The sequence below is a fragment of the Rhinoraja longicauda genome, chromosome 21, assembly GCF_053455715.1.
Source record: "Rhinoraja longicauda isolate Sanriku21f chromosome 21, sRhiLon1.1, whole genome shotgun sequence".
NCBI lineage: Eukaryota > Metazoa > Chordata > Chondrichthyes > Rajiformes > Arhynchobatidae > Rhinoraja > Rhinoraja longicauda.
The window spans coordinates 36,284,711-36,302,203 of record NC_135973.1 but is presented as its reverse complement, the minus strand read 5'-3'; the positions used below and the strand labels follow the sequence as shown (position 1 = coordinate 36,302,203).

Below are 17,493 nucleotides of genomic sequence, written 5' to 3'. Positions count from 1 at the left end.
TCGGTTTAAACCAGCACCTGCAGTTCCTTCCTATTTTTTAATAGTTGTGATCAGTAATTTTAACAAGAAAATAAAGTGCTTTTTAGCTCTAATTAGATTAATAGAATTTTGGCATAGGTACCTATAAATACATTGATGTAATTTGCTGTTGACAATCTAATATTGTTCACAAAATATTTAGTCAGTCATGCCTGATCAGTTTGTACTATGTTTCCTACTATGTTCATGGAAACTACAATTTGCTGAGGATGTATTAAAAGGCAGTGTGTGCTGATCCTGGCTGGCATGATGAGCATGGATATTAAGAAAGATCCCAAACTCTATCAATGTATTAATAGAGATGTATGTAATGTATTTATGTATTAATGTATGTAAGATGAATACTTACTAGAGATCACTGGGGGAATGGCAGTATTTTGCACTGGCCTCATTTGAATATGTCAATTGCAAAGATGATCTCCATAAAAGAAAGTTAGCAAACTTTATGTTTTTTATCACTGTATGTGAATTTAGGCCATACACTACTGATTGAGCAACGGTGACTCAAAGAAGAGATGTGATCCAAAATGGCTGAAGAAGAGTCCTCACCCAAAATGTCACGTATCCGTGCCCAGGGATGCTGCCTAACCCACTGTTATTCCAGCACTTTGTGTCTTTTTTTTAAACAGTGATTCGAATCCTGTTTAGCGCTATCCCAAAGAGTAATGATTATCATGCTCTTGGTCCTGGAACCTCAACAGTCACAGGTACAAATGCCTGAGGGCGGCTATCAGACAGGCAAGGCTGGGCAATGCGCTTGCTCAGCACTGCAATGTGGAGCTCAGGGCTGCATGATAATCGGCATAGTAAGAGCAGGACGTTGCTGGGGACCAACAGTCTCCTTTCCACACGTGCCACTGAACTTGTTACCACAAGGAAATCTCTGGACTGGGATGAGCCATGCAAAGACAGGGGGAGATACCAAGTTCTATCACATTAAACACAAGATGATGACAAAGCGCACAGGATCTGTGCAGCCTCTCAATAGGGGATGCCAGACGCTAGCATATCCCTCACTTGTCGTGCCGGCCAGGAGGTGACTCCAGTCCCTTGCTAAGCAGCCACACTGCACACTCAACCTGTCCAACATCAGCCCTCAGTGACAGCCGCTGTTCAGTCTTGATTTCTCTACTTTAAAACAAACCACGTGGCATCAACCATGTTCCCATTACAGAGAGCAGGGATTCACAACACCTCCTGACACAACGGCTGTTAGTAATGCATCTGAAAGTTTGTAAAGCTACAGGGCCCTTTTTAGCATTGATTCCAGCAGCACCCTTGTTCCCAGGAACACATTCTGGCTGTTAATAGTGCATGGGTATGCTCCATTTAATATGTTTATAATTAAATCCATGAAAATTAAATTGTTATTCATTACCAGAAGACCACGGAGGCGAAACTTTCCTTCTTCATCGGTCACTGTATCCTCTCCATAAATACTACAATCCTTTTGACCAAGAGCCTCCACTGCAACTCCTTGTTCCGGCTCCCCATTCAGTGACGATACTGTGCCATAGCAGCTTTTGTTTAAAGATAGAACATACATTTTAGACTTTTAAGGTTAAATGTCCTTCCCAAAAATGTAAGCCTTGTAATAATCAAAGACAGTTGAGGGGGCAAGGCTGGTTAAGTTGGTAAATTACCAGCTTTCAAGATTCACCATTGAAGCTCATAATTTGCAATATTCAGGGAGTGTATGTTTTATCAGAGAACACTTGAAAAACATCAACACTACAAATACAAAAGTAGTGGACGGTAGAGACAATTTATTTATCTTGCAGCTGCACTGAATTCAGGTTTCCAAGAAATCCAGATGTTTTTAAAACGTCTCTCATTTTTTTGTCACTTTCTTGACTAAACAAAATTTCCCTGGGCTCCTCTGATGGTAACGGCTAAAAAGCTCATGACAACAGCTTAATGTGTTCCTCCCTTTCAATCCAGCGGGCTAATATTTCACTCAGTCAGAACCATAGACATCACAGCATCCTGCATGGGGCAGCATTCAGTGAGCTACTGGTCTGTGGTGGTTCACTGAGATATGCCACTATTTCCTCTAAACCAGGCTGTTGAAATTGCAATGAAAATCGGAGCACTGGGGATTTATCCCATATGAATAAAAGAAAATGCACCTCAGTGATAAGCACACACTCACTGATTCCAAGTTTCACATTTAAAAATGTTCCACTTCAGTTCAGCTATAGCAGAATGGATTTACAATCCATTTTTGAAGCTTATTTAAAGTTTTAACACACACTAAAGTAGAATTTGCAGTCATTCAAACATGAAGCATTAAATGAGTTCTCTATAAATGCACTATTAGTTTATTGCTTGTAACTATCACTTTCACCATTCTGTTAATCAGTAAATTGAATTTGCTTTATTAGTGACATTTCCCTCAAATATTCATTCATAGCATGTTACAGTTTTACTTTATTCTGAATTGAAACATTGCAATTTACAATAATGAACATAACGCCATAATTACTTTCACAAAGAGCTGTTCCATTGTCATGATTATAAAACAGCTACATACGTTTTCCATTCCAGAATCCGTGCGTTATATTTGTGCACAAAAAGCAGATCAGATCTAACCCCACACACACACCTGTAAGCTGTCCGATAGCCTGTAACTTGGATTCTTAGAGATTGTCCTTCTTGCACTTCGATCATTTGGGATGCAGGTTCAAATCGAAACTCCTTCATCATGGGTTTGAAATAATACTGACCAGGACTCTGCAACCCAATATAAACACAGCACAAAGTTACTTAATGCTCTGATGAACAAAGTTCAAAGAATGCAATTCTGGCCTCATACTTATAAAGAGATGCTTTTTCATTTGTTTAACAGTTTAGAGCTAAATTACAAACTGATATTTACGAGTGGATTGGAGGGTAGCTAATGATGTCCCACTTTTTAAGAAAGGAGGGAGAGAGAAAACGGGAAATTATAGACCAGTTAGTCTGACATCAGTGGTGGGGAAGATGCTGAAGTCAATCATAAAAGACGAAATTGCGGAGCATTTGGATAGTAGTAACAGGATTGTTCCGAGTCAGCATGGATTTACGAAGGGGAAATCATGCTTGACTAATCTTCTGGAATTCTTTGAGGATGTAACCAGGAAAATTGACAGGGGAGAGCCAGTGGATGTGGTGTACATTGACTTTCAGAAAGCCTTTGACAAGGTTCCACATAGGAGAATAGTGGGCAAAATTAGAGCACATGGTATTGGAGGTAGGGTACTGACATGGATAGAAAATTGGTTGACAGACAGAAAGCAAAGAGTGGGGATAAATGGGTCCCTTTCAGAATGGCAGGCAGTAACTAGTGGGGTACCGCAAGGCTCGGTGCTGGGACCGCAGCTATTTACAATATACATTAATGACTTGGATGAAGGGATTAAAAGTACCCTTAGCAAATTTGCAGATAATACAAAGCTGGGTGGTAGTGTGAACTGTGAGGAAGATGCTATGAGGTTGCAGGGTGACTTGGACAGGTTGTGTGAGTGGGCGGATGCATGGCAGATGCAGTTTAATGTGGATAAGTGTGAGGTTATCCACTTTGGTGGTAAGAATAGGAAGGCAGAGTATTATCTGAATGGTGTCAAGTTAGGAACAGGGGACGTACAACGAGATCTGGGTGTCCTAGTGCATCAGTCACTGAAAGGAAGCATGCAGGTACAGCAGGCAGTGAAGAAAGCCAATGGAATGTTGGCCTTCATAACAAGAGGAGTTGAGTTTAGGAGCAAAGAGGTCCTTCTGCAGTTGTACAGGGCCCTAGTGAGACCGCACCTGGAGTACTGTGTGCAGTTTTGGTCTCCAAATTTGAGGAAGGATATTCTTGCTATTGAGGGCGTGCAGCGTAGGTTTACTAGGTTAATTCCCGGAATGGCGGGACTATCATATGTTGAAAGACTGGAGCGACTAGGCTTGTATACACTGGAATTAGAAGGATGAGAGGAGATCTTATCGAAACGTATAAGATTATTAAGGGGTTGGACACGTTAGAGGCAGGAAACATGTTCCCAATGTTGGGGGAGTCCAGAACAAGGGGCCACAGTTTAAGAATAAGGGGTAGGCCATTTAGAACTGAGATGAGGAAAAACTTTTTCAGTCAGAGAGTTGTGAATCTGTGGAATACTCTGCCTCAGAAGGCAGTGGAGGCCAATTCTCTGAATGCATTCAAGAGAGAGCTGGATAGAGCTCTTAAGGATAGCGGAGTCAGGGGGTATGGGGAGAAGGCAGGAACGGGGTACTGATTGAGAATGATCAGCCATGATCACATTGAATGGCGGTGCTGGCTCGAAGTGCTCCTCCTGCACCTATTGTCTATTGTCTATTGAGTACATTTAAAAAAGACTTGGTAATAAAATTTGCTAGGTTTTATTTAACTATCTGAATTATTGTCAACACAATTTTCCCCCACTCCCAGTTGCAAGATTTCCAACCGAAGTTAACCAAAGCAATCTCAACTCAGTTCTTCAGCTTGCAAAACAGAACTATTTATAATGAAGGAATCAGGCAGTCAGAACATAAGGTGAAAATGATATCACTCTGGTGTACGTACCACTGTGTGTTCTTCCTAGGGCAGCGTTGCTGTCATGGCAGACTAAAAGAATCTTTGCTATGCACCCGCTGCTTGCTTTAAATTATCTGGAATCTCCAAATGCCAACTCTGGCACCAAAAGTAGAAAACCTCTCCACAAAACAAAATTAACAGCAAAGTCTCCAACTATAGTTAAGATTTGTTCAATGAATTAACATTTTTATGAATGAATCATTACCAGGTTTGCAAAAGTCAGCATGCCATTTTCTTGTGTGAGTAGATTAGAGCGGAACTGTCCTCCACTAAGAGACAAAAGGACTCCAGCAAGGGGATGAAGATCTTCAGTTTGTATCTGTTTACAAATATACACTTTTAATATACACTTTTAAAAAGAGAAGTCAACATTCACAATTACACAAATACCATTACATCAAACATTCATACATGATGAACTTTATAACCGCATCATAATCGTGCATCAATGCAGAGGTTTATTCCGTTAACAAAACGTATATAAGTCATATCCATTTTAAGGGATGATACAGTATATGTGGGTATTAAGATTTTAAAATGCAAGCTCTGAGAATTTGACATGAAAGCACCCACTGCAAATAATCTTAAGAGTTTATATCCCAAGCTGATTCTCAACTATTGAATTACTTGCAGATTTACAGTTACCAGTAAGCCAAACAGACACATCAATTCGATAAAGTTAATGCCAGTACAACCCATGGCTTAAATACTAATCCTCAACAGACTTAAGGAAATATATATCTCAACATTTAGCAATTTAGAATGCAACCCCTAAAAACCTGTGGTGAATACTAAATTAACCCATTAAATATAATGCTAGTGATTTAAAATTTTGAATTGTGAAAACAGACATTTGGAAGAATTCGAGATTTTTAAAATATGCTTTTCATATGATGCTAAGTGATAGGAGCAGAATTAGGCCATTCGGCCTATACACCGCCATTCAATCGGAGTAGATGGCTAATCTATCTCTCCCTCCTAACCCCATTCTCCTGCTTTCTCCCCATAACCTCTGACACCTGTACTAATCAAGAATCTATCTATCTCTGCCTTAAATATATCCACTGACTTGGCCTCCACAGCCTTCTGTGGCAAAGAATTCCACAGATTCGCCACTAACTAAATAAATTCCTCCTCATCTCCTTCCTAAAAGAACGTCCTTTAATTCTGAGGCTACGACCTCTTGTCCTAGACTCTCCCCCTAGTGGAAACATCCTCTCCACATCCACTCTATCCGTCTTTCACCATTCTGTACGTTTCAATGAGGTCCCCCCTCATTCTTCTAAATTCCAACAAGTACAGGCCCAGTACCGTCAAACGCTTTTGTACTGAAAGGAAGGAAAATATGACTATTGGCCCCCATATGGTCCTATACATTTAACTCTCTAAGAAGCCACGTGCCATGCAACCATATTTATTGGTGCAAGTGCCAAAACACATTGATCAGCAGCTTCCATAAAGTTAGTTACAAACTAAAAATACACAAATATCAAAGTACTCCATTAATTATTTCACAGGAATTCATATTTATCATACCTCAAAAGTTATTCCTGCTAGTGCAAAAGCTTTAAAATCACCAACAGTTCCATCTATTGCGGTCAGTACAAAACCCTCTTTCTGAGCCGATATGGAGTACGCTTGGTCTCTGTGCAATGGTCCAACCCTTGAAAATTTAACCCAAAAAATAAAGATTATAACCACTCGTGTCCCTTCAAGTGCCTTAATGCAAATGTAATATTCCTGTTCAAAGAAGGAGATGGATAGAAAGCAAGAAACTCTAGCCTGTCATTTAGTTTTTGGGAAAAGCTGGAATCCATTATTAAGCAGCAGGACATTTGTAAAATCAAATACATGCAACCAAATACAGTCAATATGTTATTAGAAAGAGAAATCACCTTTGACAAATACATTTTTAGAAGATGCAATATACTAGATATGGCCAGTACATTAAAAGTAATGTACTTTTAAGTTCCAAGAGAGGTTTAACATTTTGTTGAAATGCCACATAAAAGGAAACTACATAAAAGGAAAAGTTCTTGGCACTGGGTAATATTAGTGTGGCAGACATTTGGCTAGCTAGCAAGTAAAGTGAAGAAAGATAAGCAGTCATTTTCAGATAAGAAAGATGTATCTGATGTGGTACTACAAGGCTCAGTGCTGAGGGTGAGCTATATACAATTTATATTAATGACTTTTATGAAGATAAAGCAAAAATAATGGAATTATTTTAGGAAAGAGTTAGATAAAGCACTTAAGGATAGCAGAGTCAGGGGGTATGGGGAGAGGGCAGGAACGGGGTACTGATCACATTGAATGGCGGTGCTGGCTCGAAGGAACGAATGGCCTACTCCTGCACCTATTGTCTATTGACTATTGAATAGCAGAAAATCTGAAATAAAAGCAAAGCACTGGAAAGGTTAGCAGCATCTATGGAGAGAGTAAGTGTTAATGATTAATCTAGTATTTTGGTAAGTTATGTTACAAAATAAGGAAGAAACCAATGTGTGATGACACCATGCCTGTAAAAAGATATTGATAGACAAAGCAAGTGGACAGAAATTTGGCAGACGTAGGGCAATATTCTGATGAAAAGAATAAATAAGCAGAATATAGTTAAATTGGTGAAACACCACAGAATGCTTCATTGTGGAATGATTTGGATAGCATATAGAAACAGCAAGTAATTAGGAAGATAAATGGAATGTTGGTCTTTATTGAAAAGCGGATGGAGAACAAAAGCATGAAAGTCTTGCTCTAACTGCAGAAGCTGCTAGTGAAACACACCAGGAATACTCTTATCATTTTGGTTTCCTTATTTAAGAAGGATATACTTATGTTGGAGGCAGTTTACAATCTTATGAGGAAAAATTAAGCGGTTTGGGTTTATACACGTTTAGGATTAGGTGAACTGAGAGGTAGATTTTCTGAAACATGTAAGATTCTGAGAGGGTTTGACATGATAGTTGATGGCTGAGAGGATATTAAAGAGAATTTAGAACATAGAACAGTAGCACATAAGAATGGGTCCTTAGGCCTACAATGTGTGTGCTGAACATGATGCCACATTGAGCCGATCTCATCTGCCTGTATATGATCCATACCCCTCTATTCCATGCGCTTCCATATATGCCTATCTAAAAGCCTCTTAAACGTCACTACCATATTTACCTCTATTTATCCTATGTATGCCTCTCTTAATTTTATTTACCTCTATCAAGTCTCCCCACAACCTCTGACATTCCAGAGAAAACAGGTCTATCCAACCTCTCCCTGTAGATGAAATCCTCTAACCCAGGCAGCGTTCTCGTAAACCTCCTCTGCACCTTCTCTAAATCCTCCACATCTTTTCTGTAATGGGGCGACCAGAACTGAATGCAATACTCCAAATGCGGCCTAAACAAAGTCCTATAGAGTTGCATCATGACTTCCTGACTCTAATATTCAATCACATAGCAATGAAGGCAAGCATACCATTCGCCTTATTTCCCACCCTATCTACTTGTACTGCCACCTTTAGTAAGCTGTGAATTTGGACTCCAAGATCCCTCTGCACATCAATGCTATTGAGTTTTGTTATTAACTGTGTACTCTTTCCCTTACGTTCAATCTCCAAAAGTTCAACATCTCACACTTGCTTGGGTTATGCTCTATCTGCTGTTCATGCCGTTTACCTATATCCTATTGTATATTATGACAGCAATCCTCGGCATCTGCAACTCCTCCAATTTTGGTGTCATCTGCAAACTTACTCACCAACCTATCTACATTTACACCCAATATATATCTCAAACAGCAGAGGTCCCAGCTCAGATCTCTGCGAAATTCCACTGGTCACAGACCCTCAGCCAGAATATCTACCTTCCACCACAACCCTCATTCTTTTATGAACAAGACAGTTCTGAATCCATAAGACCAAATCATCACAAATCCCTTGCATCTTAATCTTCTGGATCAGCCTACCATGAGGGACCTTATCAAAAGCCTTACTACAATGTATGCATGCAGCGTCCACTGGCCTACCTTCAACAGTCTCGTTTCAACAATCCCCTCAGTCTGATGAAGGGTCTCAACCCAAAACGTCACCTATTCCTTATTTCCAGAGATACTACCTGACCTACTGAGTTACTTCAGTGTTTTGCGTCAATGTTACCTCCTCAAAAAATCAAGTTAGTGAGAACGACTCGCCGTATACAAAAATGCACTGGCTATCCCTAATTAGTCCATTCTCTTCCAAATTGAAAAAAATCCTATCGCAAAGCATACTGTCCAATAGTTTCCCTGGATTCCATATGCCTATCTAAAAGCCTCAAACACAGAAGTGAGGGTATAGATCCCTGGATTCTCTCAACCTCCTATCTTAAACAAAGGAACACTGGCCACTCTCCAATCCTCTGGGACTTCCCCAGTGGCTAGAGAAGAAACAAAGACCCTCATCAATGCCTCATCAAATAACCAACAATGGCCCATTTAAGTCGAAATGAGAAACAATTTCTTCTCTATGGTCTTGAATTGGCTCCTTTGATGAGCTGTGGAGGGTGCATCATTGAAAATACTCATAGCCAAGATGGACAGATTTTTGTTCTATAAGGACTATGGGTGATGGTGAACGGGCAAGAGAACGGAGATGGAGCCAGGATCAGGTCAGCCACGATTTTATTAGAGTTTGGGGGCTACATAGACTATATTGGTTTTTAATGGGGGAGGGCATATAAGGATGGAAATTATCCTGTTTAAACACATGGCAGACTATTTTGACATTCACAACTCAAAATAATTCTGATTATAAATAACTAGCTAATTAATGTCCAGCTGTGACCAAGTCATGCTTTTGTTTGAAATCATGAGGAGATGCTTTTGAAAAGTCTTATGGATATGGTAGGGAGGGCTGTATGGGGACAACTGAATGAATGATCTTCATTTTAATAACCAACTCTTCACGTCTGCTGTTGAAGGCAAGGTGGATAGGCAGCAGAGGAAGTTTAAGGAGATGACTGATAATGAAGAAAACAATGCTTTGCACAAAAATGCATAAGACAACACGATAACCAAGTTGGGATCTCAAGAGTCAGGGCTTATTTAATTTTTAACACAACTTTGTAGCACAGTCTAAACTGACATAGAGAAACACGACTTACAGAAATTCAAATAATAATAGAACAGGCACTTTCACAAGTACAATTTTATTTTATCTCACTGCTTACAATTTTAAACTGAAATAGAATTAGAATTCTGCTCGAGCCAAAGATCAACACTGCCCTCTACTGGCTTCCTTCGTCTTTATGAAATCCGAGAATCCAAAGACCATAAAGCCACTTCCCTCACTGGGATGTCATAATGTCCAGCCAGTTTAAAAAAAAATAACTGTAATATCTATTCAAAATCATTAATTAACATAGAACATATAACAGTACAGCACTGGAACGGGCCCTTCGGGCAAAATGATGCCGAACATGATGCCAAGTTAAATTGATCTCACCAGCTTGTACATGATCCGTATCCCTCTATTCCCTGCACATCCATGCACCTATCTCAAAGCTTAAACACCACTATCGTAACAGCCTCCACCACTACCCCCCACAATGCGTTCCAGGCTCACACTACTCTGTGTAAAAAACCTGCCGCACATCTGCATTAAACTACCCCCTCTCACCTTATAGCGATGCCCACTAGTGTTGGACATTTCCACCCTGGGAGAAAGGTTCTGGCTGTCTGCACGTAATCGCCCAAATACAGTCTAATAAAAGGTACTATAGAGCTGCAGCATGATTCTTATATTCAATGCCCATTGCAATGAAGGCAATCATACCACATGCCTTCTTTACCACCCAATTCACTTGTGCTACCTCCTTCAGCGAGCTATGGACTTGGACTCCAAGGTCTCTTTGCAAAATGACACTGTTAAGGGTCTTGCCATTAACTGTATACTTTCCCCTTACATTCAACTACCCAAAGTGCAACATCTCTTTGCACTGCTCAGGTTAAACTCCTTCTGCCTTTTTTTCTGCAGCAGATCGATATCCCGCTGTATCTTTTTAAAGCCTACCGCACTGTCTGCAACTCCTCCAATTTTGGTGTCGTTAGCAAACTTACTCACCAACCCATTACATTGATGTCCTGATATCATGACAATATTCAACAAGGTGTAAAGTGTAAGGGTCTGAATACTTCTGGGTGCAGCAGATGCAATCCAATTTATTTCAGTTTTTTACACTGTAAATTATGCAGCACTCAGTCATGACCCCAACATTTGTACAACTCAAGTTTCTCTTTAGAAGTCTGCATTACTGAAAGAAATAAAGGGAATTCTCCTCTACTGCAGCACTGTAGTTTAGTTTAGCTCAGAGATGCAGCACAGAAACAGGCCCTTCGGCCTACCAAGTCCGCACCAACCAGCGATCCCCACACATTAACACTGTCCTATACACCCTTGGGCCAATTTACACTTATACCAAGCCTATAACATAGAAACCTGTACGTCTTTGGAGTGTTGGAGGAAGCCGACGATCTCTTGAGAAAACCCACGCGGTCATGGGGAGAACGTACAATTTCCGTACAGAGAGCACGCGTCGTTGGGATGGAACCCGGCACTGCAAGCGCTGTACGGCAGCAATTCTACCGCTGCACCACTTAATACAACTTTATTACATTGACTACATTTGCCTCCATTAAGATTTTTCAGATTACCTGTATGACCCTTCTTCGTTTGTAAACATAGTGAGAAGTGGTGCTAAGTCTTTCTCAATGATGATGATGATCTCAACACCTTCCAATGGTGGGTGTACCAGTCCTTCCAGAAATAGGCCAGCTTTTCCCTCAATCTCAATTAACCTTCCGGGGCAAGTTTCTTAGAAATAACAAAATATTATCCATTAATTGGTAGCACCAGATTAAAAATGCTTCAAGCAAAGTTCTTAAATATTCTTAGGCTTTATTATTGAAAGTATTAACCAAACGAACACAAAAAATATTTTTCATACTTATAGCTGAATGCAAAGTTTATTTGCTTTAAGAAAGCCAACAACCAATTCACTTACCTCATCAAGATAATTAAAAACCTAGCATAATGAAATATTACACGATAATATTAGGAAAAAAACATTCAGGTCAACCTACTGTTAGAATAAGTCTGTTAAAAATTCTGATAGAGAACAATATTGGAGTCAAGCAGGAGTGATATTATAAACATGAATGATCAAAATTATTGCATTAACAAAATAAACAATACACACTTTGAATAAATCAAATATTTTTCAAAGCTTCACCTTGAAACACTACATTTAATCAGACCAATATGTATGCAGTGTGCAAATTTTAATCCAATGCCGGTTATTATAATAGCTGATCATTAATATGTGAGGTAGTTCCTTTCTAGTAATAAAGCAGAAAGAAAATGTGGAAAGATGGTGTTGTCATGACAGCAAACCTGAGAGTGTAGATTGCCCAAACTACAGCAATAATCTTTGGACGCACATCAACAGTTGCAAGTATGATTTTCTGATAAGCAAAATTATTGTATTCAGGGTTTTAACTGAAGATGTAAATGTTTTTCTTAAGTCACTGACAAGCCCATGTACCATCTCAAAAATGGTGTTTGACTATTGTTTACTTGTACAGCATGAGAAAATAATGTCAGTGAAGGAATAATAGCAATCTGAAATTTCAATTCATTAGTTTTAGCTTTTAGTTTTAGAGATACAGCGTGGAAATAGGCCCTTCGGCCCAACGAGTCCATACCGATCAATGATCATCCGTATACTAGTTCCATACTACACCCTAGGGACAATTTACAGGAAGCCAATTAACCTACAAACCCGCACGTCTTTGGGACGTGGGAGGAAACCGGAGCACCCAGAGAAAACCCACGTGGTCACTGGAAGTACAGACAGAGCCCGTAGTCAAGATCAAACTTGGGTCTCTGGCGCTGTAGAGCAGCAACTTTGCCACTGCGCCACTGTGCAACCCTTAATTCTTACTTCTTAGCCTTTACTTGCACTAAAATTAAATGTTTAAGGTCATGTTCCTCATCTTTTCATCAGCATTTAAAATTTGAGCCATTTTCCCGATTATAACATTACATGCCTTGAATGTTATCTTAAGTATTACAAAAGTTATCATTTAAAATACCATTATTCTAATAACGTTTATTCTAAAAAGTGCATGCAAGTCCACCTGCATTATGTTTATTGTGCTAGTTCATTACATTTGAAATATGTAACGCTGAACTTTTGTGAAAAAAACTGATGTTAGCATTATTGCCCAAATTTCAGATAGATGGTAAATTAGAACAGTAAAATCTGTTTGTTAGTTGCTTACAAATAGGCACATTAATTTAAATCTGATGTATAAATCTATACAGCCTATAAAGATAAAATGGTTAGACAGCTAACTAGAATTATATTACAATTCTGCCTCTGACTCAGAGGCACTGTTCGATATCCTAATTGTAAATCTTTCCAATTGATCTCTAAATGTCTGATGACTCCCTTTAATAGTCAGATAAAAAAATGTTTAAACTGTTCAACTATTAAATGCTTTACATCTTCAGTTTAAAAATCTCAGATCTTTTTTAACTGTTTGCTTTATTGCCTTCCTCTGTCAATATAGGAGTGTCCAATTAAGTTGGCGAAAGAGTTTTGGTGATCTTCTAACAATTATTCTTTGACAATCTACCAACCATCGTCATACACATCTCTTGCGGCAGGCCATTCCTATGACAACAGTTACCCACGTACTTATTTTTAAAACAAAATTCAATGATTTCAAGCGCACTGCAGAGATATGACCATGGCAGTCCCGTTTTTCAGATTAGAGGCCTGTATGTTTTACCAGGAAGATGTAAAAGATAGTGAGGATTGAAATAATTGAGTACAAGATTTTTTTTAAACTGCACTTTCTCTCTATCTTTAATGTTTAATCTTCAAGCTAAGTAAAAGGTTACCTCCAGTAATAACTGCTTCCACTGATGGAGGATAAAAGAGAAGTTCCTTAGATGAGGGTGTGACTATAATCTTTTCTCCAGCTCTATAAGAAAATCCAAATGATTGTAAGATTAGATGGCTCTGCTGACAAAAATATTATTATCAATAATGTCCACAATAATATGGAAGCTTTGTGATAGAACAGACTATAAAATGTAAGTGCCAAACAAAAGAGAATCATAAAAATAATCTTCACAGAAAAAGGACAATGTATATCTTTCTTTAAATGCAAGATCTAATTTCCAGGTGGTTGGTAAAGTATTGTTTAAAATCATTTCAAAACAGCATACTTATGATCAATCCATACCACATGATGTAGAAATAAATTGGGTAGATACTCAATGGGCACAAAACTAAAGGAATGTCATAAAAATCCAACTGATTCAAAAGTCTTTCAAGGAAGGGGAACTGCCACCCATGCCTGATCTGGTTAACATGTGAGATCAGACCTACAGCAATCTGGTTGACCCTGAGCTGATCAGTGAGATAGGCCGAGCAAGTATTCAAGTATACAATTGCCACCTTATTGCATTGTTTGAAGGGGGTAGCTAACAATCACCTTCACATGTGCCAATTAGGGATCGTCAACATACCAAGAAAATGAATAAAGGAAAAAATATATAAAAGGTAGGCTATCTTCATGATGTGCCTAAAATAAAATGGTCTGAAGAAACAGAACTTCACTTATATCCTTTAATGTTGAGGCAATAATTTAAATTTGGATTTCTTTTTAACACATTCAATACTCATTCACTGAAAATATTCAAAAGAAACACTTCACTGGGTTTTCAAAATTCATCATCAAAGCTTCAAAGAACAAAGAAAATTCTTCATCAAATTAGATAAATATATAACAAAATACTTTAAGGTTAAAGCACTGCATATTCGAAAATATGCTTTGCTTTTGCTTTGTAAGCAATCCAGATGGTGTTTTTTTTCCTATTTCTGGAATAAATCTGAAGAAGCAATTTATTTTATAAAGACAAGATTGTTTCTCCCAGACAACTTAATAGAATCGAGTGCAATAAATGGAAGACATCCAAAGAATCTGACTAAAATCCGATAAGATGTTTGACTTAATAAATTGACAAAATGGTGCTCATAAATCATAGTTAAACATCCTACTTCGGATGGAGAGGGATGCCTTAATGCTTACAGTGCATACAATGGACATGATTTCCAAGTCATTTATATTCATCTTCTAAAAATGAAATCCCAGCCAAATGATTTTTTTCAAAACAAATGTTCACATTTTCAATGCAAAATAAGAAATGCGTTTCTTTTTTCTCCTTTTCTAATACTTTACAGTGCTGTGTACAAATCAAAAAAAAAAATACTAAATGTAATTATGGATTATTAATCTCTACAAAAGCCTACCTTGCCCAATAGGAGAATTCATAAACAAATGGTCCCTCGAGCTCCTCCACAATCTCCTGAGCCGGTGGCTCTCTCTCCACTTCCTTTTGGGCCTTCTTTTCCCGCTCAAGTCTCCGGGCTTCTATTTCTGCCAACTGTTGTTCCTGTCGCAGTTCCTGAAGTGACTTCAAAGGTCCCAAGACTAATGCAGGTTCACTGTCAATCGAAGATCTGGGCAGGGGAGGAAAGAAGAACAGTAATGAAGCAGGCAGAAATTATGCGCATTAAGAATTATTTAAAAGAAATGTTGTATTTGCAGAATCAGAGTAGGTTTACTAAAGAACCTCCATATCACCAAATATTCCAAATTTAGAGGAGTCTCGGTGATCTAAGGAATCCCTCACGCATCAAAAATGGTAATCAAGAATATAGATAGCATTCTTTCAGTCAAGTGGATACATTCTGCACCCTCTTAACTAACAAAGGTTACAAATTGCCAAACGGACATAATTCTAAATATTTCTACGCCATAAATTTGGTACACATTGCACTCTTAAAACATCATAACCTGTCTATTTTTTTTCAAACAATATTAACCAATCGTATATATCCAACGATTGTTTTCATTTCCAATGCATTAATTTAAGAAAAAGCCATAGTCACTCATTAGACCAACGTCAATATCAAAATCGAGCAGACAGGGTAATATGGTCGTTAAGTTACAAGACTAACATCTGGAGAACGCTCCAGCAGCTCTCAGAGAGGACATCCTGGAGGATTCATCTGGGTAGAACTCAAAAATAAGAACGGTGGATTGAACCCAATTGCCAGAAAGAGATAGAGGAACAGATATGTAGACAGATAAAATAAAATGCTAAAACGACAGGATTGTTTTCATGTGGACTTTTAACTTTCCCAGTATAGACTGAAACTAGCTCAGTGCTAAAAGCTGACGGGGCAGAATCTGTTAGGTGTATCTAACAGGGTTTCCTCAAACAGTATGTGCATTGTATAAACTGAGAAGGGAACATACTGTACCTTGTGTTGGGAAACAAGCCAGACCCGGTGATTAATATTCAGTGGAAGAGTATTTTGCTGATCACAACTCCGCAAATTTTTAAGATTATTTTGACCTTGGGACAGGGATAGGTCTGGACCTTGCGGGAAGGTGTTAAATTGGAGTAAGACAAATTACAACAGGAGAATAAATTGTGAGCAGTTGCTATTGGGCAAAGACACATCTGACATGTGGAAATTGTTTAAAGGCAGTTCCAGTAAGGTTGGCAAAGGGTGCCATCCCATTAGGGTGGCAAAGTGAGGAAACCTCAGGTGATTAAAGAGGCTGGACATTTGGTCAAAAATAAAAAGGATGCTTATGCAAAGTTTAAGTATTTAAAATCAGACAGGGCCTGTGAGAAATATAAAGCAAGGAACAAAAAAACTCATACGGGCAAATGGAAGGGGCAAATGGAAGGGGCAAATGGGGTTACAAAATGGCTGTGGTGAGTCAGATTAAAGAAAACTCCAAAGCTTTTTATATCTACATTAAAAACAAAAGGGTAATCTAGGAGAAAGTCAGACTGCTCAAGGATAAGGAAAGGAATCTGTGCACGGAGTCGGGGAATGTAGGCACGGTACCAAACAAATACTTTGCATCTGTATTCTCCAAAGAGAAGGACATGGAGGTTAGTGAGATCAATGTGGACAATACTAAAATACTAGGACAGTTTGTGATTAAGAAGGTTGTTGATAGAGGCAAAGAGAGCAGATTGCAAGAGCCTTGATAAAGATCTTTTCATCGTCTCAGGCCACCAACGAGGTCCCGGAGAACTGGAAAGTTACTAATGTTGTTCCTAGGTTTAAGGGAAGTAGAGAGAATCCAAGGAATTATAGGCCAGTGAACTCCTCACGTCAGTGGTAGGAAAGCTATTGGAGAGGATTCTTACAGGTAGGATTTGCTCCCATTTGGAAGAGAATTAGTTAATTAGGGACAGTCAGCTTGCCTTTGTACATGGCAGGTCACGTCTTACTAACCTGATCGAGTTTTTTTGAGATGACGAAGGTGAGCGATGAGGATAGGACAGTAGATGTTGTCTGCATGGATTTTAGTAAGGGAATTGATAAAGTCCCCACTGGTAGACTGATCCAAAAGATTAAGATGAACAAATTAACAGTGACTTGGACTGAGAACTGTTTTACGGAAAGAAGAGATGGTGCAGTGGAAGGATGATATTATGGAGGTCTGTGACCAGTGGAGCACAGCAGGTATCTGTGTTGAGACCTCTGTGTTTCTGATATATATAAATAATTTGGAAGTAAATTTAGATGGATGGGTTATTAAGTTAGAGAATGATACCAAGATTGCTGGTGTCATCTGCAATGGTGTAGTAGAATCAGACAGTATCTTAGCTTATGGATCAGGAGCCTTATAACAGAGGGGAAGAAGCTTTTCCTGAGTTACACGCTTTCAATCTTTTTTTTTAGATTTAGAGATACAGAGCAGAAACAGGCCCTTCAGCCCACCGGGTCCGTGCCGCCCAGCGA

The 17,493-nt window shown here is 38.9% G+C and overlaps 1 protein-coding gene across 1 annotated transcript in view; it reads right to left on the bottom strand.

Annotated features, from left to right (window-relative positions):
* Window positions 1-17,493, bottom strand: part of nomo (nodal modulator) — a 75,480-nt gene that overhangs the window by 15,656 nt on the left and 42,331 nt on the right. The window contains exons 19-25 of the mRNA XM_078418356.1: window positions 14,971-15,180; window positions 13,554-13,636; window positions 11,300-11,459; window positions 6,152-6,278; window positions 4,821-4,934; window positions 2,645-2,772; window positions 1,418-1,559 (exon numbers count right to left, since the gene is read on the bottom strand). Coding sequence (XP_078274482.1) covers window positions 1,418-1,559; window positions 2,645-2,772; window positions 4,821-4,934; window positions 6,152-6,278; window positions 11,300-11,459; window positions 13,554-13,636; window positions 14,971-15,180 — 964 coding nt within the window. The remainder of the gene's footprint in view (window positions 1-1,417; window positions 1,560-2,644; window positions 2,773-4,820; window positions 4,935-6,151; window positions 6,279-11,299; window positions 11,460-13,553; window positions 13,637-14,970; window positions 15,181-17,493) is intronic.